The sequence below is a fragment of the Dendropsophus ebraccatus genome, chromosome 12 (assembly GCF_027789765.1).
Source record: "Dendropsophus ebraccatus isolate aDenEbr1 chromosome 12, aDenEbr1.pat, whole genome shotgun sequence".
Classification (NCBI taxonomy): domain Eukaryota; kingdom Metazoa; phylum Chordata; class Amphibia; order Anura; family Hylidae; genus Dendropsophus; species Dendropsophus ebraccatus.
In genome coordinates this window covers 72,868,991-72,896,950 of record NC_091465.1, presented here as the reverse complement: position 1 = coordinate 72,896,950, position 27,960 = coordinate 72,868,991, and the positions used below count along the sequence as shown (strand labels likewise).

Genomic DNA, 27,960 nt, shown 5'->3' with positions numbered 1-27,960 from the left:
AGACTGAGATCACATTACCTGTTAACATTTCTCAGTAGTCAAAAGCACCAGAGACCGTTTATGTGATTCAATGCATTTATTGTGTGGTGAAATACAATCCATGTCATAGCTTATAGGAGGAGATTATGCAGCACAGAATAGAAAGACATAGCGGTTTACCATAAGAGCGCCCTAGAGGAAGCCATTGGTTTATAGATATTATATGTAAGATCAGAAATGCTTAACAGTGAAAATTCCCAATAAAGATCATGTAATGCTGGAGACGTCTATAACTGATGGGATAAGGAGGGAAAGAGAAGCCGATCCTGTCATCATATTATAGGAGCGTAAACCAAGAAAACGTTAGCCGAAAGACAGATCCTCCATGAATGACATGTAAGTGTAATGTTACCAACATGTCTCTTTCATTGACTTAGGATTGTATTACAATATGAAGACAATGATAGATTTGGCAAAGGCTTCTTATAGACTTCTTGTATTCTTTTGTTTAGCAGGAAATTAGAATTCAATACAGGTCAAGTTAACATCTCCTCCTACTACAAGAACATCAATTTCGTTGAAAGGCAGACGATGGGCATAGCTGAAAAGTTTTTTTTCATTAACATGCACCGTCAAAGCGTCTCCTTCATTCTTGATTTCAATCTGGTAATAAATATTATACAGAAAAGACAGATTATTACTTACTGGTGCCCACAGAGAAACAAAAAACTATAGAAACAGTATTTGTAGCTCAGATCAGCTAAATAAAAAAAAGGATGTATGGGCACCAAAATGGCAGCCATTACTTTTTATATTTACTCGCTACTTAGCTGCAGCTGTCAGTCAATGGGTGTGGGATAAGGGCGTTATGGAGTCAAAAAAAAAAAAAAAAAACAGAAAAAAGGAAAATCACATAAAAAAGGTAACGTAGCAATACTGTGTTTGAGTTACAGTCTACATATCTGTGTAATTGCAGAACAACCTACTACCTGGACTCACACCTGATGTTACTTTTGTTTGATTTTCTTACTTCTACTTCTAGTACTTAAAGGGTAACTGATTGTAACAAACTTCTCATATAACATAGTAACATATTAGAAGTTTTTATTAGTAGGAGTCGGGGTGCGGAGACCCCCAATAATCGCAAAATCCAAGAGGTAGAAGCTCTCATCTGTGCCTTGTGCCCATGTATTTCTATTCAGCACAGCTCAGCTTTCCTCAAAAAGCATATGGAAGGGTATGAAGATTTTTAACGGTTTGTGGGAATCAGCACCAGAACCCCACCAATCAAAACATCTGTCATGTCACTATGATATCAGTAGTCTGTCATAATAAAATTTATACTTTAACCCCTTCATGCTGCAGCTAGTTTTGGCCTTAATGACCAGGCTAATTTTTCAAAATCTGAGCTGTCTCACTTTATGCTCTTATAGCTCAGTGATGCTTTAACGTATGCTAGCGATTCTGAGATTGTTTTTTCGTGACATATGGCACTTTATGTTAGTGGCAAAATTTGGTCACTATTTTGTGTGTTTTTTGTGAAAAACATCAAAATATCATGAAAAATTTAAAAAATTTGCATTTTATGAACTTTGAAATTCTCTGCTTCTAAAAAAAGAAAGTCGTAGCACATAAATTAGTTACTAAGTCACATTACCAATATGTCTTCTTTATTCTGGCATAATTTGGTAAACATATTTTACTTTTTTAGGGTGTTATGGGGCTTAGAAATGTATCAGCAAATTATCACATTTTCGTGAAACTGATTTTTTTAGGGACCAGTTCTTTTTTTAAATGGATTTAGAAGTCTGGTATCCTGAAAACCCCCATAAGTGACCCCATTTTGGAAACTACACACCTTAAAGAATTAATCTAGGGGTATAATGAGCATTTTAACCCTACAGGGGCTGGAGGAAAGTATTCACAGTTAGGCAGTAAAAAAATTGAAAATTTTAATTTTCCAATAATATATACGTTTAGATTAAAGTTTCTCATTTTCAAAAGGAATATGAGACAAAAAGCACCCCAAAATTTGTAATGCAGGTTCTCTTGAGTACAACGGTACCCCATATGTGGGCGTAAACCACTGTATGGGCACACAGCAGGGCTCAGAAAGAAGGGAGCGCCAATTAGCTTTTCCAATGCAAATTTTGCTGAAGAAGTTTCTGAGCGCCAGGTGCGTTTGCAGCGCCCCTGTAGTGTCAGCAGAGAGAAAAACCCCCATAAGTCACCCCATTTTGGAAAGTACACCCCTCAAAGAATTCATCTTGGTGTGTGGTGACCATTTTGACCCCACAGGTATTACAGGAAAGTATTCAAAAGAAGACAGTAAAAATGAAAAACTCGATTTTTTCCAATAATATGTTCCTTTAGTTTGAAATTTCTCAATTTCTCGAGGAACAGGAGAGAAATGTCACCCCAATATATGTAAAGCAGGTTCTCCTGAGTAGAACGGTACCCCATATGTGGGCATAAACCACTGCATGGGCACACAGCCGGGCTCAGAAGGGAAGGAGCGCCAATTAGCAACGTGTGGTGGTCACGGGCAACCTGCTGTGGTTACGGCAACGTGGGCTGGTTACAGGCAACGTGGGCTGGTAACAGGCAACGTGGGCTGGTTACGGGCAATCTGCTGTGCTTACAGACAATCTGGGATGGTTACAGGAAACGTGGGGTGGTTACGGGCAACCTGCAGTGCTTACAGACAATCTGGGGTGGATACGGGCAACGTGGGGTGGTTACGGGCAACCTGCAGTGCTTACAGACAATCTGGGGTGGTTACGGGCAACGTGGGGTGGTTACGGACAACCTGCAGTGCTTACAGACAATCTGGGGTGGTTACGGGCAACGTGGGGTGGTTACGGGCAACCTGCAGTGCTTACTGACAATCTGGGGTGGTTACGGGCAACGTGGGGTGGTTACGGGCAATGTGGGGTGGTTACGGATAAACTGAAGTTCTTATAGGCAATCTGGGGTGGATACCTGTTATCTGGCATGGGCACCGCAATCTGGAGGGGGTCATTGGCAATTTGGGGTGGTCAGAGGCGCCGAGGCGTGGTGAGAGGCGACGTGTGGTGGTCAGAGGCGACGTGCGGTGGTCAGAGGCATTGTGGCGTGGTCAGAGGCATCGTGGCGTGGTCAGAGGCAACGCGCAGTGGTTACGTGCAATCTGGGGGGGGGGTTACATGTAATCTGGCATGATTACGGGGAACCTGGGGGGTTATGTGCAACCTGGAAGGGTTACAGACAATCTGGAATTGTTACTGATAAACTGAAGTGCTTATAGGTAATCTGGGGTGGGTACATGTAATTTGGGGTGGTTACGGGCAATCGGGAGGGGGTCACTGGCAATTTGTGGTGGTTACGGGCAACGTGCGGTGGTTACGGGCAACGTGCGGTGGTTACGGGCAACGTGCGGTGGTTACGGACAACGTGCGGTGGTTACGGGTAATCTGGGGAGGGGTTAGGGGTAATTTGGGAGTAAACTGCAATTATTACTATAATAAAAAGTGTGTGTTTTATTTTTTTGTATGTTCGTCACTTTTTGTACTTTACATATTCATTTTCACTGTATTACTATGATTACTGTGATATTTTCTATCTCAGTAATCATAGTTCAGTGACAGAGACCAAATTGGTCTCTGTCACTTTAAATTTTCAGAGTTGGCTGGTTGTGAAGCGCATGCGCACTTCATAACCAGCCAGGACGTCGAGGAGGAAGGAGCTCCAGGATCAGGTAACGTATATGGGGAAGGGGGGGGTGACTGGGGGACGGGGGTGACAGGGGGGGTGGGGGGCGACTTGGGGGGTGGGGGGACATCACTTTTTATCCCCTGTCACCAATCATTCATGGTGACAGGGGATAAAAAGTGCCTGGATGCACATGGCACAAGCGATCAGCGGTATATAGTATATACCGCTGATCGTTTGTACCGGGACCAAACAGGGGGGTCCCCGATGACTGCCCCATGCTCTCCGCTACCTCCGGTGGCGGAGAGCATGGGGCTTTCATTCATTTTAACTTTTACATCGCTGTGAACCGACATTAGTCGGTTCACAGCGATGGCGGCGGCCATCTTGGAAATGATGGCCGCCGGGGGAGGGGGGTTAGTGATCGCCCTACTAGGGGGGGCTGATCTGAGGTCTGGGGGACACTTATTTCATCTCCCCCCGCCGTAGATTCACGGCGGGGGGAGATGAAAGGCGGTGGCACCGGTAATCTCCTTTACCGACGGCCGCCGCTATAACGTTAATAGCGGCGATCGTCGGTAAGGGGGGGGGCGAGACGGACCCCACACACTGACCCAACCCCTCAGCTACCTCCGGTAGCCGGGGGGATGGGGTGGGGGCCGTCCCGGCCCCGCAGCCTTATTCTCTGCCATCGCCGTAAAAAGCTGATGGCAGCAGAATAAGGACCATTAGTGACCGCCGTAGAAAGCCGTATCGGCGGTCACTAAGGGGTTAAGAACCTAGTAAACTGCAACTGAACCAATACTTAGTAAATGGTGCCAGAAGCCCTCCGCCATCTAATGTGTAATAGTGGTGCAGGTTTTTGTACTTCAGGTCATATTGAATTGAACAGGAGCAGTTGCATTAACCCATGGCATCACCACACAGAAGACCACGCAGGCCGTCTGGCACCATTCACTGTGTAAAGGTTCAGGAGCAGCGGCTCCGCTGATCAGATTTAGGAGCACATTTATCATTCCTTTTGCGCCATTATTTTGGCTAATTTGGTGTTATAAGGGTCAATTTACACACAAAGATTATCTGACAGATTATCTGCCAAAGATTTGAAGCCAAAGCCAGAAATGGATTTGAAAAGAGGAGAAATCTTACGCTTTCCTTTATAACCTGATATCTGTTCATAGTCTGTTTCTGGCTTTGGCATAAAAATCGGAAGCGGAGTCCCCCCGCACCTGGACAGCATCTGTAATTAAATGCTGGGAGCGGGGGAACTGTATACATAAGCATCGCGCTGTAGTAACAGCACCGCGAGGCTGGTTGAGGTGTCATTTTTTGCGCCATGATCTCTAGTTTTTCTTAATATCATATTGGTGTAACAGAAAAATTTAGAATGCTCTTTACTAATTTTTTTGTGATGTATAATTTAATAAAGTCAACAATTTTGGTGCGTTTTTTTTTTTTGTTTCCGCTTACGCCGTTCACCCTGCAGGAACAATAATGTTATATTTTGATAGATCAGAGAATTACGCACGCTACGATATACAATATGTTTATTTATTTGTTTATTTATTTATTTTTTACTTTTATAATGGGCAAGAGTGTCTTTTAAACTTTTATTGGGAGGGGGTTTATAAGGGGTTTTTTAATACTTTTCAAAACTTATTATTACACTTTTTTTTTAACACTTTTATTTACTGTAAAATATGCAATCATTAGATTGCATATACTGGTCTATGCTATGCCATAGCATAGCATAGATCAGTGTTATCGGCGATCTATGTATAGAGCCTGCCCGAGAGCAGACTCTACACATAGATCGCCGATCCGACAGGATGGAGGTAAGGAGCTTACCCCCGCCTGTAAGTACATGCGATCGGTAGCCCCGCAGCAGGGCTTCAGGGGTCCCCATCACTCAGTGACAGATGCTTGATCTGTCACTGAGCACCTTAAACGCTGTGATCGCTGTAGATTGCGGTGCTTAAGGGGTTAATGAGAGTCGGCTGCGGGATCGCAGCTGACTCTCATTACCTCCGGCGCTGGACACAGATGAGAGCGGGATCGCACTCCCTGCAGCGATCTCACTCTCATCCCAAAGCCCCCATTAGTACAAGAACGTATATATACATTCCTACTGCATGAGGTATGTGCAGTAGGAACGTATATATACATATTGCTGACGTGAAGGGGTTAAGTGACATCTAAAGAAATCCTCCAAAGCTCCAGATACTTGCTGATGATCTGATCTGTAACATGTCCTTCCCATGGCAAGTAATAGAAAACACTGCTGCAATCCAAATATACACCAGATCATATGTCAAGCATGATTGATAACTGTCCATAACATTTCGAATAGAACTTACACAAGTCATTGAGATTTATAACATTACGCAGTAAAAACTCCTCCCACCACGCTTGGGGCTATTCTCTAGCCAATACTATGCAGGAGGGTGTGTGACAGGCCCTAAGAGCACGCAGGCATCTAAACACATTGGCTTCCTTACTCATGTGACCTCAAACTATTAGAACTCAGCTCCTGCTGCTCGTCATCAGATGCCATCTTAAACCTAGTGAGGGAGAAATCCTGGAGTAGGGACAGTGAGGACTTTAGCTGATTGTAGGCAGGTAAGACCCCAAAAGCCCTTCCTAGGGTTACTACAATACACAGCATATAGCTCTTAATAGACAGTGAATAGGCTAGCTACCAGCATGCCAGCTGCTTATTCTCACAGACAGACAGACAGGTGCTGTTTATTGTGAAGAATTGGCTTCACTGGATCTATTTGCTCCTACATTCTAATTCTAATTGTTGCATGCCAAGTTGAGGGAGAGATCTTGGAGTGGGGACAGAAATTTTCACAGATTTTATGCATGCAAGACCCCAAAAGCCCTTGTTAGGGCTACTACACAGCACATCAAATAGCTCCATCCATACAGTGCATAGACTACCAGCATACAGTATCAGCAACTTACATAGACAGGCAGGCAGTGTATAATTTTCCTGTATACACCTGTGTTGGCCTATTTTGTGGAGCCAAGAAGGCTCTCTTACGTACCGGCTGCCACCATACATAATACTTTATAAACATACAGTACTAGAAAATGTACCCGGCGCTGCCCGGGTATAAAGTGTCAGTGTGTTAATTAGATTTGTTCCAAGGTAGCCCAGGAGGCAAATCTATGCTCTTGTTTTTTTTTGTTTAAGTGGAAATCGCCAGGAGCCCTATATACCCCTACTTACACTATATACCCTGACAGTTCTGCACTGTTTATGTAAATTGTAGGTTAGAAATAAACTGAGAATTTTAACCCCTTCAAGACTAAGCCTATTTGCACCTAAAAGACCAGGCTCATTTTTCAAAATCTGACCTGTCTCACTTTATGCGCTTATAGCTCAGTGATGCTTTAACGTATGCTAGCGATTCTGAGATTGTTTTTTCATCACATATGGCACTTTATATTAGTGGCAAAATTTGGTCACTACTTTGTGTGTTTTTTGTGAAAAACATCAAAATATCATGAAAAATTGAAAAAATTAGCATTTTATGAACTTTGAAATTCTCTGCTTCTAAAAAAAGAAAGTTGTATTACATAAATTAGTTACTAAGTCACATTACCGATATGTCCTCTTTATTCTGGCTTCATTTCATAAACATATTTTACTTTTTTAGGGTGTTACGGGGGTTAGAAATGTATCAGCAAATTACCACATTTTCGTGAAAGTTTCCAAAACTGACTTTTTTAGGGACCAGTTCTTATTTTAAGTTGATTTAGTAGGTTTGTATACTGGAAACCCCCATAAGTGACCCCATTTTGGAAACTAGACACCTTAAAGAATTAATCTAGGGGTATAATGAGCATTTTAACCCTACAGGGGCTGGAGGAAAGTATTCACCATTAGGCTGTAAAAAAATGAAAAATTTAAATTTTCCAATAATATATACATTTAGATTAAAGTTTCTCATTTTCAAAAGGAACATGAGAGAAAAAGCACCCCAAAATTTGTAACACATGTTCTCTTGAGTACTACGGTACCTCATATGTGAGCGTAAACCACTGCATGGGCACACAGCGGGGCTCAAAAGGGAAGGAGCGCCAATTAGCTTTTCCATTGCAGATTTTGCTGAAGAAGTTTCCGAGCGCCAGGTGCATTTGCAGTGCCCCTGTAGTGTCAGCAGAGAGAAAAAACCCCATAAGTCACCCCATTTTGGAAAGTATACCCCTCAAAGAATTCATCTTGGGGTAGGATGAGCAATTTGACCCCACAGGTGTTAGAGGAAAGTATTCAAAATTAGACAGTAAAAATGAAAAACTCAATTTTTTTTCCAATAATATGTTCCTTTAGTTTGAAATTTTTCAATTTCACGAGGAACAAGAGAAAAAAAGTACCCCAAAATTTGTAACGCAGGTTCTCATGAGTACAACGGTACCTCATATGTGAGCATAAACCACTGCATGGGCACACAGCGGGGCTCAGAAGGGAAGGAGCGCCAATTAGCTTTTTCAATGCAGATTTTGCTGAAGAAGTTTCTGAGCGCCAGGTGGGTTTGGAGAGCCCCTGTAGTGCCAGCGGAGTAAAATCTCGCCATAAGTCACCCCATTTTGGAAAGTGCACCCCTCAAAGAATTCATTTTGGGGTGTGGTGAGCATTTTGACCCCACAGGTGTTAGAGGAAAGTATTCAAAAGTAGACAGTAAAAATGAAAAACTCGAATTTTTCCAATAATATGTTCCTTTAGTTGGAAATTTCTCAATTTCACGAGGAACAGGAGAGAAAATTCACCCCAAAATTTGTAACGCAGGTTCTCCTGAGTAGAACGGTACCCCATGTGTGGGCATAAACCACTGTTTGGGCACACAGCCGGGCTCAGAAGGGAGGGAGCGCCAATTGGCATTTTCTCTGCAGATTTTTCTGAAGAAGTTTCTGAGCACCAGGTGCATTTGTAGTGCCCCTGTAGTGTCTACAGAATAGAATCCCCCCAAAAGTCACCCCATTTCGGAAAGTACACCCCTCAAAGAATTCATCTTGGGGTAGGATGAGCATTTTGGCCCCACAGGTATTAGAGGAAAGTATTCAAAATTGGCCAGTAAAAATGAAAAACTTGAATTTTTCCAAAAATATGTTGGTTTAGTTTGAAATTTCTAAATTTCACAAGAAACAGGATAAAAAATGTACTCCAAAATCTGTAACTCAGGTTCTCCTGAGTACAACGGTACCCCATATGTGGGCATAAACCACTGTATGGGCACACAGCAGGGCTCAGAAGGGAAGGAGCGCCAATTTGCTGGAGCAAAACTGCAGCTAGTAACAGTTATTAGAATAGCGCAGTTACTAAAATACAATAAAAAAAATTAGATTACAGCTAATGTGGGGTGGTTACGGGTAATCTGGGGTGGTTCCGGGTAATCTAGAGGTGGTTACGGGCAGTCTGGGGTGGTTACGGGTAATCTAGAGGTGGTTACGGGCAGTCTGAGGTGGTTACGGGCAGTCTGAGGTGGTTACGGGCAGTCTGGGGTGGTTACGGGCAGTCTGGGGTGGTTACGGATAATCTGGGGTGGATACGGTCAACATGGGGTGGTCACAGGCAACCTGGTGTGGTTAGAGGCAACCTGGTGTGGTTAGAGGCAACCTGGGGTGGTTAGAGGCAACCTGGGGTGGTTATGGGCAACGTGGGGTGAATACGGACAACCTGCTGTGGTTACAGACAATCTGGTATGGTTACAGGCAACCTGCTGTGGTTACGGACAATCTGGGGTGGTTGCGGACAATCTGGGGTGGTTACAGGCAACCTACTGTGGTTACGGATAAACTGAAGTGCTAATAGGTAATCTGAGGTGGGTACCTGTAATCTGGCGTGGTTACGGGCAATCTGGAGGGGGTCACTGGCAGTTTGGGGTGGTTAGAGGCAAGGTGCAGTGTTCAGAGGCAAGGTGCGGTGGTCAGATGCAAGGTGCGGTGGTCATAGGCGACGTGCGGTGGTCAGAGGCAAGGTGCGGTGGTCATAGGCGACGTGCGGTGGTCAGAGGCGACGTGCGGTGGTCAGAGGCGACGTGCGGTGGTCAGAGGCGACGTGCGGTGGTCAGAGGCGACGTGCGGTGGTCAGAGGCGACGTACGGTGGTCAGAGGCGACGTGCGGTGGTCAGAGGCGACGTGCGGTGGTTGCGTGCAATCTGGGGGGTTACATGTAATCTGGCATGATTACGGGCAATCTGGGGTGGTTATGCCCAACCTGCGGTGGTTAGGGGCAACCTGGAGGGGTTACAGACAATCTAGAATTGTTACGGATAGAGTGAAGTGCTTATAGCTAATCTGGGGTGGTTACATGTAATTTGTGGTGGTTACAGGCAATCTGGGGTGATTACGGACAATCTGGAGGGGGTCACTGGCAACGTGTGGTGGTTACGGGCAACGTGCGGTGGTTACGGGCAACGTGCGGTGGTTATGGGCAACGTGCGGTGGTTACGGGTAATCTGGGGGGTTACGTGCAATCTGACGTGATTACGGAGAACCTGGGGTGGTTACGGGCAACGTGCGGTGGTTACGGGCAACCTGCGGTGGTTACGGGTAATCTGGGGGGGGGGTTAGGGGTAATTTGGGAGTAAACTGCAATTATTACTATAATAAAAAGTGTGTGTTTTATTTTTTTGTATGTTTGTCACTTTTTGTACTTTATACATTCATTTTCACTGTATTACTATGATTACTGTGATATTTTCTATCACAGTAATCATAGTTCAGTGACAGAGACCAAATTGGTCTCTGTCACTTTAAATTTTCAGAGCTTGGCTGGTTGTGGAGCGCATGCGCACTTCATAACCAGCCAGGACACCGAAGAGGAAGGAGCTCCGTGGATCCGGTGAGTATATGGGGAAGGGAGGGTGACTGGGGGACGGGGGTGACAGGGGGGGTGACAGGGGGGGGTGACAGGGGGGGTGGGGGGCGACTTGGGGGGTGGGGGGACATCACTTTTTATCCCCTGTCACCAATCATTCATGGTGACAGGGGATAAAAAGTGCCTGGAGCACATGGCACAAGCGATCAGCGGTATATAGTATATACCGCTGATCGCTTGTACCGGGACCCCACAGGGGGGGTCCCGATGACTGCCCCATGCTCTCCGCTACCTCCGGTGGCGGAGAGCATGGGGCTTTCATTCATTTTTCTTTTTTGATCACTGTGAACAGACATTAGTCTGTTCACAGTGATCGCGGCGGCCATCTTGGATCCGATGGCCGCCGCGGGAGGGGGGGTTAGTGACTGGGGCACTAGGGGGCTGATCTGGGGTCTGATTTTTACTTATTTCATCTCCCCCCACCGTGGATTCACGGTGGGGGGAGATGAAATACAGCGGCGGCACCGGCCCATTAGTGACCGCCGTTTCGGCGGTCACTTAGGGGTTAATGGGGGTCAGCTGCGGAATCGCAGCTGATCCTCATTATCTCCGGTGCTGTACACAGATGAGAGCGGGATCGCTGTCCCTGCAGCGATCCCGTTCTCATCACAAAGCCCCTGTCAGTCAGGAACGTATATGTACATTCCTACTGCACGGGGCATGTGCAATAGGAACGTATATATACAGATGGCTGACGTGAAGGGGTTAAACATCCTAAATACCTAATAGCCAAACTGAGATGTTATCATGTGATCAGACTGTATACAGAGCCTGGTTATATACAAAATTGTCAGTTTTATATACAGAGCCTGGTTATATACAACATTGTCAGTGTTATATACAGCCTGGTTATATGCAACATTGGCAGTGTTATACAGTATACAGCCTAGTATACAACATTAACAGTGTTATACTAAGCCTGGTTATATACAACATTGGCAGTGTTATATACAGCCTGGTTATATACAACATCAGCAGTGTCATATACAACATTGGTAGTGTTATGCTGAGTCTGGTTATATACAACATTGACAGTGTTAGACAAGGTCCTGTATACCTGTAGTATATAATTGGTGGAGGTCCTGTATATCTGTAGTGTATAGTTGGTGGAGGTCCTGCATACCTGTAGTGTGTAGATTAGGGTCCCCACCGACTGCAGACCATAAATAAGGTGTGTGTGCAGAAAACCTGCAGCTTATAATAATAAGTGCATACACAATCCTGCATCATCATAATCTGGCCCTCTTCAGCACTACCTTTCATCCTTGGTGAGGACAACACAGAAGAGGTTTCAAAGTTTCTAATACTGTAAACCCCCTGCAGGTAGCCCCCGTACTGTATACACTCCCCCCTTGCAGGTACTCCTATACTGTATACACTTCCTCCCTGTAGGTAGCCCCCATGTTGTATACACTACCCCCGAAGGTAGCCCTCCATACTGTATACACCCCCACCCCTGTGGGTGTCCCCCATACTCTATACATTCCCCCACTTGCAGGTAGCCCCATACTCAATACACCCCCCCTGCAGGTAGTCCCTATACTGTATACACTCCACCCCCGCAGGTAGCCCCCATATTGTATACATGCCCCCCCTTGCAGGTAGCCCCTATACTGTATACACTTCCCCCCTTCTTGCAGGTTGCCCCCATACTGTATACACTCCCCCCTGCAGGTAGCCCCTGTACTGTATACACTCCCCCCTGCAGGTATCCCCCGTACTGTATACACTGCCCCCCTTGCAGATAGCACCCATACTGTATACATTCCCCCCTTCAGGTAGCCTCTATGCTGTACAAACTCCCTCTGCATGTAGCCTCCATGCTGTATACACTCCTCCCTGCAGGTAGCCCTCATGCTATATACACCCCCCCTGCAGGTAGCTACCATGCTGTATACACTCCCCCCTTCAGGTAGCCCCCCATGCTGTATACACTGCCCCCTTCAAGTAGCCCCCATGCTGTATACACTCCCCCCTTCAAGTAGCCCCCATGCTGTAAACCCCCCCAGGTAGCCCCCATGCTGTATACATTCCCTAAACCCCCTTACTGTATACATTCCCCAACACCACTACCCAGCAGGTATGCCCCTTACTGTATACACTGTATATACACTTTACACTGTTAGGGTGCCTTCACACCTACCGGATCCGCAGCGGATTTCACGCTGCAAGTTCATAGCGAAATCCACTGTGGGTCCAGTGTCATTCAACCCTATGACACTACATACTCGCAGTGGGATTGACATCCCGCTGCGAGTATGTAAATTAACCCCCTCGGCAGCCAGAGCGTAAATTACACTGACAGAGGCACCCATCATCCCGCCCGCACAGACCACTGTTAGATTGTGCAGGCTCCCCTCCAGTGTGTTTAGCGCTGTGCGGCTGCTGCTGCCGGGCGCCGCTGTCTCCTCACGGGTCTCGACGCCCCCCCCCCCCAAAGCAATCTGGAGCGGTGTGTGCAGCGTCCAGAGCCGTGAGGAGAGAGCCGTGCCTGGCAGCAGCAGCAGCACAGCGCTGAATACATTGGAGGGAGCCTGCACGATCTAACAGCGGCCTGTGCGGGCGGGAAGATGGGTGCCTCTGTCAGTGTAAGTTACACTCCGGCCACCGAGGGGGTTGTTTTACACACTCGCAGTGGGATGTAAATACCCCTGCGAGTATATAGTGTCATAGGGTTGAATGACACTGGATCCGCAGTGGATTTCGCTGTGAATTCGCAGCGTGAAATCTGCTGCGGATCTGGTAGGTGTGCAGGCACCCTTACTGTATTTATTTCTGTGGATGTTGTGAGGCAGCTGGCCCTAGCAACCAATCAGATTCCAGCTCCTTTTGAAAATGAAAGTAGTAATCCTATTGGTTGCTAAGGGTGCGTTTACACGAAGCGATAATTGGCCCGATCGTACGATTAAAGATGTCGGAGTAATGATTTTTTTTCATAACGATCAGCATTTAGACGGTACGATATATCATACGGAAAATTCGCTTTGCGATCGTTTTGCGATCGCTTAAGCCTATCTCACACATTGGTTAAATCGACGAACGACTGTTTACACAGAACGATCTGCGAATTTTTTGTGAACGACGATTTGAGAACATGTTGAAAGATCAAAATGAATTTCTCGTTCGTCGTTTGATCGTTTGCTGCTTTTAGACGTACGATTATCGTTCAAATTCTATCGTTATCGCGCAAATTCACACGATAATCGTTACGTGTAAACGCACCTTAAGGCTTTCAACTGTCGTTTCTGCTGGTCAGCTTTAGCACTAATTATATCACCTGTGTGTGCAGTGTGGAGATTTTCCCATTCATCTCTATGGGGCACTCTTACCCCTCCCCTTCCCCTCCTGTACATCTGGCGGGGACAGGACCTTCACTCTAACCTTCCCGGGCACCCAATGTATCTGTGTGCCAGATTGATGTGGAGATATTTTAACTTGTACGTGGGCGATAAATTGAACGTGGTTTGCGCCCTGTGCCATTTAAAGTTGAGTAGGGGCTCTGAAAAGAGCAAACTGAACACCACAGGCATGCCGGCACTTGAAAGCCAAGTACTGGACTCGGAGTGGGAAGGAGTGAACAGACAACAACCTGAGCAAGTGGGTGACAATGCCTCTTACCTTTTTTTAGGTGCTGGCACTGCAGTCCAGTACACCAGCCAGAACACATGCACAAATGCTGCATCTGCCCCTTTGCCTTTCTCTGCTCCTTCCCCTTTGCCTGCAACATTATCTGCCATGTCACTTCAGTTGTCCATATTCTAGGCATTTGATCGCAGATGGAAGTACGCATCCACTCACCCACAAACTCAAGCCTTAAACTACCACATGTCCTCACTACTGGCCCTGGGTATGTTGCTCTTTAGGCTTGTGGAAATGGAAGCATTCTGCAAACTCATGGTGGCCACTGTCACGTGGTATTCGGTTCCCGGGATTCCCGGGATAGACCTACACTGTACTTTGGCCTCTCCCTGGCGTATAATAAGCCTATGCTCTGGGTATGTAGGATCCATCTAATACTGGCAAAAATAATAATAGTCAATATTAATCACCTGGGTGGGATGGGTGGAGTGCCTATGCTCTGGGCATACAGGATCCATTTTTGGAGGGCCACCTCAAGGGCCTCAAACACAATTTTTGTAGGGCTCACCTCAAGGGCCTAAAAATAATTTTTTTGAGGGCTTACCTCAAGAGCCTCAAATATAATTTTTGGAGGTCTCACCTCAAGGGCCTAAAATTCTTTTTTGGAAGGCTCACCTTATTTTTTTGTCACTGCTCCTCTGAGTAGCTGTTTTAAAGGCAAGATCAGTCAGGTCGGTAGAGTCCACTCTATTGGGTGGTTTTTTTTTTTCAAACTAGTGCCTCAAAAATGGGTATATGTTAGATTGCTGTCTCCCTGTGCTGCCGCACTGACCCCTCCTCCATCTCCAACTTTAACACATGTCATGCCTGGGCCCTTTTTATAACTTGGTGGTTCAATGGTTCAACACTTTCTTAAATGTATCCTGGTCTGCCACGGCTACCACACTTGCCCTCTCCTAGATAGAGACTCTTTAAAGCGACTCTGTACCCACAACCCCCCCCCCCCCCCCCTCTCCAAATCGCTTGTACCATCAGACAACGGCTTTTAATCTAAGATCTATCCTGGGGTTTGTTTGGCAGTTGATGCAGTAATTGTTCTAAAAAGCAACTTTTCAACTTGCAGCCTTGTGTCAAATTGGTGTGGCCTAGAGTGTCTGTGGCCTGCTGTGGAACGCTCGGGTTCGGATCGACTTCAGCATGCTCCAGGTTCGCTCATCTCTAATTGTTATTAATTCATCAATACCTCCAAGAATTTTTCAAGGGGTCGCCACCAGGTTCTCATCCACCTTGGATCCATCAGAATTGGCCATCATGCTGGGCATGGATGCTGTCTTTAAGGTCAATCGGGGAGATTTATCAAACTGGTGTAAAGTAGAATGATCTCAGATTTCAGTAGAATTATCCAATCAGATTCCACCTTTCATTCCTAACAGATTCTTTAAAAAATGAAAGGCAGAGTCTGATTGGTTGGTAGGGGCAACTGAGCCAGCTCTACTTTACACCAGCTTGATAAATCTCCCCCAATGTCTTCAGTTTTATATGGAGTACACTGGTTTGCAGGGCTACCACACATGCCCTCTCCTAGATAGATACTCTTTAAAGGGTTGAAAGTGTTTACATTCAAATTCCAGGGCCTCTTAGGAAGACTGTATTGTTATTAATTCGTCACTACCTCCAAGAATTTTTGGAGGTCTTATCTCACTCAAGGGCCTCAAATTAATTTTTTACATGGTTTCCATGAGACCCACACCCCTTTATTTGTGTAGGACATGTCTGACCACATAACACAACCACACACACACAATGACAGTTGGTGATGGTTGCTGTTTGATTTCCCCCTTGCCTATGCCATCTGTGGTTGTCAACATAATTTAAAGGGGTGCAGGAAAATTTTTCTTTTGATCACAATTTGGCTTTCTGTCCATGCAAATGTAGAAGAAAAAAGATTTCCTTGTATTTTTTCCACTTTAACCCTTTAAGGACAGAGCCAATTTCGATTTTTGCGTTTTAGTTTTTTCCTCCTTATGCTTAAAAGGCCATATCACTTGCATTTTTCCACCTAGAAACCCACATGAGCCCTTATTTTTTGCGTCGCTAATTGTACTTTGCAATGACAGGCTGAATTTTTGCATAAAGTACACTGCGAAACCAGAAAAAAATTCAAAGTGTGGTGAAATTGAAAAAAAAAAAGCATTTTGTTTATTTGGGGGAAATGTGTTTTTACGCCATTCGCCCAGGGGTAAAACTGACTTGTTATATATGTTCCTCAAGTCTTTACGATTAAAACGATATGTAACATGTATAACTTATATTGTATCTGATGGCCTGTAAAAAATTTAAACCATTGTCAACAAATATACGTCACTTAAAATCGCTCCATTCCCAGGCTTATAGCGCTTTTATCCTTTGGTCTATGGGGCTGTGTGAGGTGTCATTTTTTGCGCCATGATGTGATCTTTCTATCGGTACCTTGATTGCGCATATACGACTTTTTGATCGCTTTTTATTACAATTTTTCTGGATTTGATGCGACCAAAAATGCGCAATTTTGCACTTTGGGATTTTTTTGCGCTGACGCCGTTTACCGTGCGAGATCAGGAATGTGATTAATTAATAGTTTGGGCGATTACGCACGCGGCGATAGCAAACATGTTTGTTTATTTATTTATTTATTTACTTTTATTTATAACCTGGGAAAAGGGGGGTGATTCAGACTTTTATTAGGGGAGGGGGCTTTTTATTAATAACAACACTTTTTTTTTTTACTTTAACACTTATACTAGAAGCCCCCCTGGGGGACTTCTAGTATAAGTGCTTTGATCTCTCATAGAGATCTCTGTAGCATAGATATGCTGCAGAGATCCATGAGATAGGCACTCGTTTGCTTTCGGCTGCTGCAGCCGGAAGTAAACGAGTGCCGAGCCGGGGACGGCGCCATCTTGGAGCAGTCCCCGGCCGGCTTCAGAAACGGAGATCGCTCCTCCGGGATAACATCCCGGAGGAGCGATCTCCTCCACTAGACACCAGGGAACGGCTGAATCCGGTAATCGGATGCAGCTGTCATGTTTGACAGCTGCATCTGATTACTGTATTAGCGGGCACGGCGATCGGACCGTGCCCGCTAATATCTACTGTCCCGGGCTACACGCGGCACCCGGGACCGCCGCGGTTCAGAGCGGGGTCGCCGCGCGGCCCCGCTCTGATCTCCCTTACCGGCGTCAGGGCGTAAATTTACGCCCGATGTCGTTAAGGGGTTAAAGAGAGGTTATATTGTGTTTGGCGTGTATTGTTGATAGACTGTGATAGTGGCGCAATACTGCGACTTGGACGTGTTAGATGCACCTAGGTATGCTTCCCCTGCCATCCCAGTTGCATTCCATACAGACAGCTGGAAAATACCCAAAACCATGTTATAAAGCTATCAAACAACATAACCAGCTATTTGTGCAGATAAACCGGCTTCATAAATGTCTCCCTTGTATCTTTAGGTTGGAGGTCACTAACAGCTTAATGACAACCTACCAATACCAATCTTCAAAGTTCAAATCATATATGCAGTTTGGATCGAGTTTTTAATGGGGAACAAACTTTCAGGGACTGGACATCTGTCAAATTTTCTCTTTAGGAACATTGTAAAAATTAAACACTCCACCAAAGTTCATTATCAACAAAATCACCAATACCACAGGTTAATAACCAATTGTTCAGTAACTCCACTGGCTGCCAATAAAATAGAGAATAACTTTTAGGCCACGTTCTAAGGCTATGTTCACACTCTGTAAGAGATGGTCTCTGCACAGATCATCCCGGCTGGTTCTGCAGTAACGGCCGGATGATCTTTATAGCCGTAGTATTCTGATACGGTCCCATCAGCATGCGCCCGCATCAGAACTTCCCATAGGACACAATGAAGCAAGCGGCCGGAGCCGCTCGCTTTATTGTGTGAACTGATAGGGTTTCCTATGGCCGCAATTCACTGAATTGCGGCCGCAGAAAACTGACATGTCAGTTCTTTGCGGCGCCGCACGGGATCCCAGCCGAACTCCGGCTGGGATCCCATAGAAAATAAGGCAATGTCTCACAGTGCAAAGTACTGCCACAAAATAGACCGTACTTTTACGTAGTGTGAACATAGCCTCACACTGTATTTTTAGAATAAACAACAGTCGTTATTGCAGTTTGTTTATTAGCAGTGTGAAATTACACTAGTATATATGTGAAGGTGGCCGTGAAGGGGTTATTACTTGGGGTAAAAACATTGTAATCCTTAAAATGGCTTCGGCCTTGTAACTGCTTCTAGAAGGAGAGGAACGCTCGCAGCACGCCCATGAGAAAAGCACCATGAACCTACATTATAGTCATAATACAAAGCTAGAAAAAGACACTTATCTATAAACAAATTATGGTAAACAACAAGTTGTGCCAGCCTGACTGCGCAGTACAGGAAGCCACTGACCATCCATAGACTGACCTATGAGAGTGTGACATGTATGTGTCTCGTGACTTGAAACCCCACCTGTATTAAAAGCTTATATATATTTCTTGTGCAACCAAATAAAGCGTGAGTGCGCACTCCTAAACTCATCTTACTTAATTTGGACAGGGATAGTCACTTGGGAACAAGGGAGATAAAAAACAGATCTCACCTTGACATACTGTATACAGAACAACCGCAGTGTATCCACTCTGCATACACTGCGGGTGCACAGAAAACTGAAAGTTTTATCTTGTGTAGTCACTATTTAGCAGCCGCACAAAATAGACCGTGCACACAAAGTAAAGTAAAGTTTCTTGTTTTACTAACATTGTTCTTACCACAAAGCTTTGTCCAGGTTGGAATGGCATCAATGGCGTATGTGATTCCTGCCTACCCCAGGAGCCATCTCTTTTTGTATTTCTTACTACTAATCCATCTTTAAAACGAGGGTTGAGATGAAAGTGAATATCATCTGTTTTGCTGTTCATAAGATTTACTTTAAACCTGGAAAGGCGACACAGACAGTCCTATGTTAAAGATTAGAAATGAGCGCAACCAGAGCATGCTCGAGTCTGATTGTTCAGCATTTGACTACCGGTGGCTGAAGATGTTGCATGCAGCCCTATAGAGTCCTGGAAAACAAGGATATAGCTATAGGCCATAAGGCTACATCCAACATTTCCAACCACCAATATTAAAAGCCGACTGATCAGGCTCGAGCATGCTCTAGTTGCGCTCATCTATATTAAAGATGTATGTTAGGTTCAATCTATATTGATTTATGGCAGGGATAGTTCATGGACTTATCTAATATTAAAAGGGACTTTCCATTTTTATATATATATATATATATATAGCTATAAAAAAATACTCTATTACTCCAATCCCCCACAGCTGCCGCCTAACCCTCCTCATTTCCCCTCTTCTCAACTTCTATCCTGTTCTACAACATATTTTCTCAGCAGGTGCTACCCAATCTAAGAGTATGTTCCTACTACCGAATATGCGGCGGTATTTCAATTTAAATTTAAATTTCCACCTGTCCCATAGACTCAATGATATTCTCAAATGAAATCCACCCAAAGAATTGACATGTCCATGGAACAGGCGGAACTTCAAGTGGAGTTTACTGTGTGGCCTCCCCATGAAATTCCGACACATATTCTGTGGGAACATTTCCCTAATTACTGACAGCAGCAATGTCCCAGAGGCTGGGGTAGGTGAGTATGACTATGACTTGTGCCCCTGTCCTTATATAAAATGGTGTCCTGGGGATCAGGGTGGGTGAATATATAGCCGTGAACCAGTAGCGAAATTTGATGGGGGGCAGGGGGGGCGGCCGCCCCCGGGCCCACTCTGGCAGGGGCCCACTCAGATCGCTATTGAATTTTCTCTCCCTAAGTCTATTCCTGAAGATACAGACTGCCTGTGCAGTCTGTATCTTATGCTTTTACCTAATCCTGTATAGCGGAGAAGTACGGCCGGGGGCGGCCATCTTGATGACGTCACAGTGGTGCGTTCCAACGCTGGAACGCAAGGGACGTCATCAAGATGGCGCCCGGCTTTACTGCACCGCTACAGAGGACTGGGTAAAGTATAAGATACAGACTGCAAAGGCAGTCTGTATCTTCATGAAGTTTATTTCTGAAGATACAGACTGCCTGTGCAGTCTGTATCTTATACTTTACCCAGTCCTCTGTAGCGGTGCAGTAAAGCCGGGCGCCATCTTGATGACGTCCCTTGCGTTCCAGCGCTGGAACGCACCACTGACGTCATCAAGATGGCCGCCCCCGGCCTTACTGCTCCGCTACACAGCTATAGGTAAAAGCATAAGATACAGACTGCACAGGCAGTCTGTATCTTTAGGAATAGACTAGAGCTGGACATGTGGACGCAGGGGGAGCTGGACATGTGGACGCAGGGGGAGCTGGACATGTGGACACAGGGGGAGCTGGACATGTGGACGCAGGGGGAGCTGGACATGTGGACACAGGGGGAGCTGGACATGTGGAAACAGGGGGAGCTGGACATGTGGACACGGGGGGAGCTGGACATGTGGACACGGGGGGAGCTGGACATGTGGACACGGGGGGAGCTGGACATGTGGACACAGGGGGAGCTGGACATGTGGACACAGGGGGAGCTGGACATGTGGACATAGGGGGAGCTGGACATGTGGACACAGGGGGAGCTGGTAAAGAGGGGGAGCTGGACATGTAGAAACGGGGAGCTGGACATGTGGAAACAGGGGGAGCTGGACATGTGGACGCAGGGGGAGCTGGACATGTGGAAGCAGGGGGAGCTGGACATGTGGACATAGGGGGAGCTGGACATGTGGACACAGGGGGAGCTGGACATGTAGAAACGGGGAGCTGGACATGTAGAAACGGGGAGCTGGACATGTAGAAACAGGGGGAGCTGGACATGTGGACGCAGGGGGTGCTGGACATGTGGACGCAGGGGGTGCTGGACATGTGGACACAGGGGGAGCTGGACATGTGGAAACAGGGGGAGCTGGACATGTGGAAACAGGGGGAGCTGGACATGTGGAAACAGGGGGAGCTGGACATGTGGACATAGGGGGAGCTGGTAAAGAGGGGGAGCTGGACATGTAGAAACGGGGAGCTGGACATGTGGACACAGGGGGAGCTGGACATGTGGACACAGGGGGAGCTGGACATGTGGACACAGGGGGAGCTGGACATGTGGAAACAGGGGGAGCTGGACATGTGGACATAGGGGGAGCTGGACATGTGGACACAGGGGGAGCTGGACATGTAGAAACAGGGGGAGCTGGACATGTGGAAACAGGGGGAGCTGGACATGTGGAAACAGGGGGAGCTGGACATGTGGACACAGGGGGAGCTGGACATGTGGACACAGGGGGAGCTGGACATGTGGACACAGGGGGAGCTGGACATGTGGACACAGGGGGAGCTGGACATGTGGAAACAGGGGGAGCTGGACATGTGGACGCAGGGGGAGCTGGACATGTGGACACAGGGGGAGCTGGACATGTGGAAACAGGGGGAGCTGGACATGTGGACGCAGGGGGAGCTGGACATGTGGAAACAGGGGGAGCTGGACATGTGGAAACAGGGGGAGCTGGACATGTGGACATAGGGGGAGCTGGTAAAGAGGGGGAGCTGGACATGTAGAAACGGGGAGCTGGACATGTGGACACAGGGGGAGCTGGACATGTGGAAACAGGGGGAGCTGGACATGTGGAAACAGGGGGAGCTGGACATGTGGACATAGGGGGAGCTGGACATGTGGACACAGGGGGAGCTGGTAAAGAGGGGGAGCTGGACATGTAGAAACAGGGGGAGCTGGACATGTGGACACAGGGGGAGCTGGACATGTGGACACAGGGGGAGCTGGACATGTGGACATAGGGGGAGCTGGACATGTGGACACAGGGGGAGCTGGTAAAGAGGGGGAGCTGGACATGTAGAAACAGGGGGAGCTGGACATGTGGACATAGGGGGAGCTGGACATGTGGACACAGGGGGAGCTGGACATGTGGACACAGGGGGAGCTGGACATGTAGAAACAGGGGGAGCTGGACATGTGGAAACAGGGGGAGCTGGACATGTGGAAACAGGGGGAGCTGGACATGTGGACACAGGGGGAGCTGGACATGTGGACACAGGGGGAGCTGGACATGTGGACACAGGGGGAGCTGGACATGTGGACACAGGGGGAGCTGGACATGTGGAAACAGGGGGAGCTGGACATGTGGAAACAGGGGGAGCTGGACATGTGGAAACAGAGGGAGCTGGTAAACAGGGGGAGCTGGACATGTGGAAACCAGGGGGAGCTGGACATGTGGAAACAGGGGGAGCTGGTAAACAGGGGGAGCTGGACATGTGGAAACCAGGGGGAGCTGGACATGTGGAAACCAGGGGGAGCTGGACATGTGGAAACCAGGGGGAGCTGGACATGTGGAAACCAGGGGGAGCTGGACATGTGGAAACCAGGGGGAGCTGGACATGTGGAAAACAGTGGTTTTCTGATTTAACCCTATTTGGCCCAGTTCTCTCTGGCAGCTTCATAGAGGAGCTGGGGGCTGATCTGGAGATCCTGGGGGAATGGGGGCAGAGGTCCGACCCCTCCACCCCAGTCTCTTACAGGATAAGGGACAAGTATGTTTAAATCAGAAAGCTGTGATTCGGATCACAGAGAGCAGGGTGCAGCAGCCTGTAGTGGCTGCCCGAGTTAGCTAGTGATTGAGCCTGCGGTACCTCCCTGTGAGTGATGCACCTGTCTTAGGCAGAATGCAAATTATCTACCTCTATGGTATATGGGTCAGTCAGTGTATAGGGAAAATAATAGTCTTTGCATAATGGATTTAACTTTTTTTTACAGTTTTAACTACAGATCTCAGGTGAACCTGTTATACTGCCCATACATCCATGACATTGGGATAGTGAGCGACTCCGATGAGAAGACACCCCTTGTAAGTCACTGTTTCATTTTATGTGTCTATATATGTAAGTGTAGAAGCCTCTAACACTGCTCTTAATTCACTATGAGTAATGGAGCAGAATATACCCTTTATTATTTAGAAAGCATTGTTGTCAAGCGAGGTTCCCTTTGGGTAACATAATCGGTTGGGGGCCCACTCAGACTTGCTCGCCCCCCCTAGGCTGAACCCCTAGCTACGCCCCTGCCGTGAACGCTTTCTAAAGACCACGTGGTTGCAATGACAACAGAACAGCACTTCACAATTGTGTCATAGCTGGGGGGCTGGTATCGGGGGCATTGGAAATGTCTAAGTACTGGCAACCAACCTTATAAATTCTGCAGTTGCTATTGATCCGGATCACCATTATCTTTAATCCCCGCTGCTGAAAATGAGCATCAACTGCAGATCGCAGCTCCTGAGCCCACTTCATTTACTCTGACATTTGCTATACATGTCAGGAAGTAGATAAAACTTGTTCCTGTATAACTCTGAGCATACCACATTTTATGGTCTGTACCGTACATATCCACTATAATAACTCAATAACATTTCTGGTAATCAAAGAAGAAACATACTGCGTTGCATCCACTGGGATGCTTCCAATGACAATGACATTTGCACGTGGTCCAAAATTTGCAGCAAAAGCAGCTTGATAGGGCTCACTCTATAAAACAAAGAAATGGTTTGACAATAGGGAAGAAACCAGCTTTAGTATAGCCCACAAATGATAATGTAGAAAAGGTTAAATTCATACCGGTTTATAATGAGTCATGGCTGCTTCCTGTGGGGGAGAATATAAAAAAATATTAAACCCATTTTATATCGATATTAGAGATGAGCGAGTAGTGAAATATTCGACTTTCGAGAATTCGAATCGAATAGGCACGGAGATTCGACTATTCGAATATTCGATCCCATTATAGTCTATGGGAAAAAAAATTCTCGCCACTTAGAAATCCAAATTCGACCACTTGGAGGTCACCACGTCCCCCATGAAACCTCCCTAAACGATGCCATCACCTACGTAATGACACTGGGACATTAAAGGGAGCATGGCTGGGGGCTCCCAACAGCCCAATATCGCAGTATAATGCCTGTCTCCGCAGTTGCAAAAGAAAAATATTTGTGAACACTTAACAAACGTTTACGGAAATGTTCACACATTTCGTTTGTATTTCTTGCTCAGTGTTACATTCATGATTCCAATGTGCGTCCGCAGAGCGTCATATTATTCGTGCGTATCACACATCATGCTGTATGAACATTAGGCTGCAGCAGAACAGAGCATAGGAGAGGCTAAAAATGTCCAGGAAATTGTCCCCTTTTGTCCAAGAAGAGCTGAAGCCCATGGTCCAAATCATGGATGAAAGGGATTATGCCCTGGAACATGTCCCTGTCACTAACCCCAACACAAATAAAAGGCATATCCTAAGTCAAGTGATAAGTGCCCTCCAGCAGGATCTGAACAGGGAAAGGACTGATGGGCAATTCCCCAAAAAATGGTCGGACCTTAAGTTCAAAAATCTCCGCAAAATTGCTGAGATTTGTGCAGACATACGTCACTGTGAGTAATATGCTTTGAACCTGATTGTGGGATGTGTAATATACTGGAGTCGTGATACGGGATGTGTAATATACTTGAGTTGTGATATGGGATGTGTAATATACTGGAGTCGTGATACGGGGATGTGTAATATACTGGAGTCATGATACGGGGATGTGTAATAAACTGGAGTCGTGATACGGGGATGTGTAATATACTGGAGTCGTGATACGGGGATGTGTAATATACTGGAGTCGTGTTATGTGGATGTGTAATATACTGGAGTGATACGGGAATGTGTAATATACTGGAGTCGCGATAGTGGGCACGTTATACGTTACAACTATGAACAAGGGTAGGGCAAAGGGAAGGGGCCGTGTGTAGGCACAAGCCACGTGCAAGCACCCGGACAATCAATGGCTGCTGCTATGGGGCAGGCAGGTTTAGTTCAGTTCCTTAACCAGTTCCTCAGTTCCTTAACCAGCTAGGTGTAGGGCGGAGTACACCACTGTTAAGGCCAGACCAGCAGGAACAGGTGGTCAAATGAATAGCCAATAATGCTTCCACCTATGAAGTTAGGGGGGAGGAGGTCGACGACTTAGTGACCAACCCCATCTGGCCTGGGGAGTCGTCCAGCGGGGAAAGTAGTGGAGTTGCGGAGGCCCATACAGCCCTCCGAACTGTGTCCCAAGGAAGATGGGTGTTAAGAGGCAGGGGACAGGTAATAGAGAGAAGGCAGGTGAGAGGCAACAGAGCGGAGGCCCGCATCAGCCCCCCGCACAAAGCTCTCACCTTGAGGGGCCGTGTTTCTTTGGTTTAGACATTTTTTAATGTCTGCGCCGATGATAAACGGAGTGTGCTCACTGTGCCATTCAAAAATCAGTTGGGGCTCTGAAAAAAAGCAACCTCACCACCTCGGGAATGCGGCATCAGTTGGAAGGCAAGCACTGGGCTGAGTGGGAGAGAGCAAACGCGGGACAAGCTGCATCAGGCATCCTCGCTGCTGCCTCTTCTCCTCGTTTGTTTGCTGCCTCTGCAGTCCAGATGACCAGGCAGGACACCTACACATCGTCCTCTGCTTCGGTCACGTCTTGGATTTCCACCTCAGCCTCCCCTTCGCCTGTGTCCGCCCCTTCACCTACAGTTTTGTTTGCCTCCTCCCAACAATTGTCTATTGTGCAGGCCTTTGAGCGCAAACAAAAGTACACAGCGAGCCACCCACAAGACCGAGCCCTAAACAGCCACATTTCAAAAATGCTGGCCCTTGAGATGTTGCCATTTAGGCTTGTAGAGACCCCATCCCTCCGCGAGCTGATGGCGGCTGCTGAACCATGATAATCGGGCCCTAGCCACTATTTTGCCGGCCCGCCTTGCACCAGCATGTGTCCGGTAACATCGAGCAGGCCCTCAGATACTCAGTGAGCTACATCTCCCTCGCAGCACACTGGGTCAATGTGGTAAAACCTGGGACCGGGTCTCAAACTGGGAGTGACTAACTCCACCCCCACACACAAAATTGCCGGCATGGGTTCTCTCAACCCCACTTCCTCCACCTCCTCCACCTCCTCCTCTTTCGCCTTAACATCTTCCTCAGCCGCTGGATGGAAGCGCTGCAGCACTGGTGTGGGGAGACGTCTTCAGGCCGTGTTTCCTCTTATTAGCTTGGGCAATAAGAAGCACAGCGCCCCAGAGGTAAGAGATGCCATCTTGCATCAGGCATACATTTGGCTCTTGCCGTTGCAGCTGGTACCATGCATGGTTTTGTGCGATAATGGCCGGAACCTGGTGGCATATTTGGAGCTTTCTGAACTCAAACACGTTCCATGCCTGGACCACGTTTTGGTGGTATGTTTCCTGAAAAGTTACCCCAACCTCCCCCAGCTACTGTTGAAAGTGTGGTGCTTGTGTGCTCACTTTCATTGTTACACTGCCAGCCTGAGGAAGATCCAGCAACGCCTCCATTTGCCTCAACACCGGCTAATGTGTGAGATCACCACTCGCTGCAATTCCACCTATTACATGTTGTCTAGGGTGTGTGAGCAACAGAGAGCTCTGATGGAGTACCAGCTCCAAAATCCCCACATGCCTACCTACCACTCAGCTACCTCAGTTTGCCAGCCATGACTGGGCATGGATGGCAGAGATATTTGAAGTTTTGCGCATATGCAAGGAATCCACCCAAAGGGTCAGCTACCATGATGCTATAGTGAGCGTAACCATCCCTCTCCTATGCGTCATCAAACAATCCCTGCTCTCCACAAAGCAGAGCGAGTTGTGTGGAGAGGACGACTGTATAGCAGGAGATGATTTGGAGCGGAACACAGAGAACACTGTTGTCAGCTTCTCATCGGCAATGTCAGGAGGAAGAAGAGGACAACGACATGGAGGAGGATGTGGAAGAGGAGGAGGGAGCGCATACTTTTGAGGGTAGCACTCAAGTTGGGTGTGTACCGTCGGTTAAGCGTGGATGGGGAGAGGAGAAGGCGGAGGAATGGAAAAGTCATCCTTCTGGTGGGGACAGCCCATTGTTGCTTGTTCAGAGTCTGGCACACATGGCAGACTTCACGTTGGGCTGCTTCGTAAGGGCTAAACGTGTTGTCCATATAATGGACAGTAGCCGATACTGGATATTTGCACTCCTGGACCCCCAGTATAGAGACCAGGTTTCCTCTCTCATTTCCCCGGAGGAAAGGTCCGAGAGGTTAAAACAATACAAGGTGGAACTCCTGCAGATGATAATGGAGATCTTACCGCCATCCATTGCTGGTGGAAGAGAGGAGAGTTCCTGCGGGAATGTTACACCATCCACGAGGTCCACAACCAAAAAGGGAACACTGTTTAAAGTGTGGGACAATTTAATGGCACCCCAGCACCAAACATCCAGCACTGAGATGCCTACTAACAGCAGGATGAAAAAGAATTGGTGGATGTTGTGAGAGTACATGGCAGACCGTAACCCTGTCCTCCCCGATCCCTCGGTGCCATACACTTATTGGGTGTCCAAGCTGGACACATGGCTTGAGCTGTCTCTGTATGCCTTGGAGGTGCTGGCCTGCTCTCCCACCAGTATGTTATCAGAGAGAGTGTTCAGCACAGCCGGGGGAATTATAACGGATAAATGCAGCCGCCTATCCACAGAGAGTGATGACCGCCTGACGCTGATAAGTAGGGGGGCCACTGGACTGACCAACATTTCCAAACTTCTCCTCCACCAGAGCAAAGCAGACAAAAGTGAAGTGAAGTGCCTTGTGCCTTACCCTGCCACATTACCTCCTACTCTTCCTCCTCAACCACTGTAACACTGCACCTGTAGGGCCTACTAGACCCATTTTTTTCAG

The 27,960-nt window shown here is 47.0% G+C and overlaps 1 protein-coding gene across 1 annotated transcript in view; it reads right to left on the bottom strand.

Moving 5' to 3' along the window:
* Positions 1-57: 57 nt before the first annotated feature.
* LOC138769727 (galectin-4-like) overlaps positions 58-27,960 on the bottom strand; it is a 32,976-nt gene continuing 5,073 nt past the window's right edge. Inside the window, exons 2-5 of the mRNA XM_069948368.1 lie at positions 23,834-23,860; positions 23,655-23,743; positions 18,950-19,115; positions 58-642 (exon numbers count right to left, since the gene is read on the bottom strand). Coding sequence (XP_069804469.1) covers positions 499-642; positions 18,950-19,115; positions 23,655-23,743; positions 23,834-23,851 — 417 coding nt within the window. The 5' untranslated portion in view covers positions 23,852-23,860 and the 3' untranslated portion in view covers positions 58-498. The remainder of the gene's footprint in view (positions 643-18,949; positions 19,116-23,654; positions 23,744-23,833; positions 23,861-27,960) is intronic.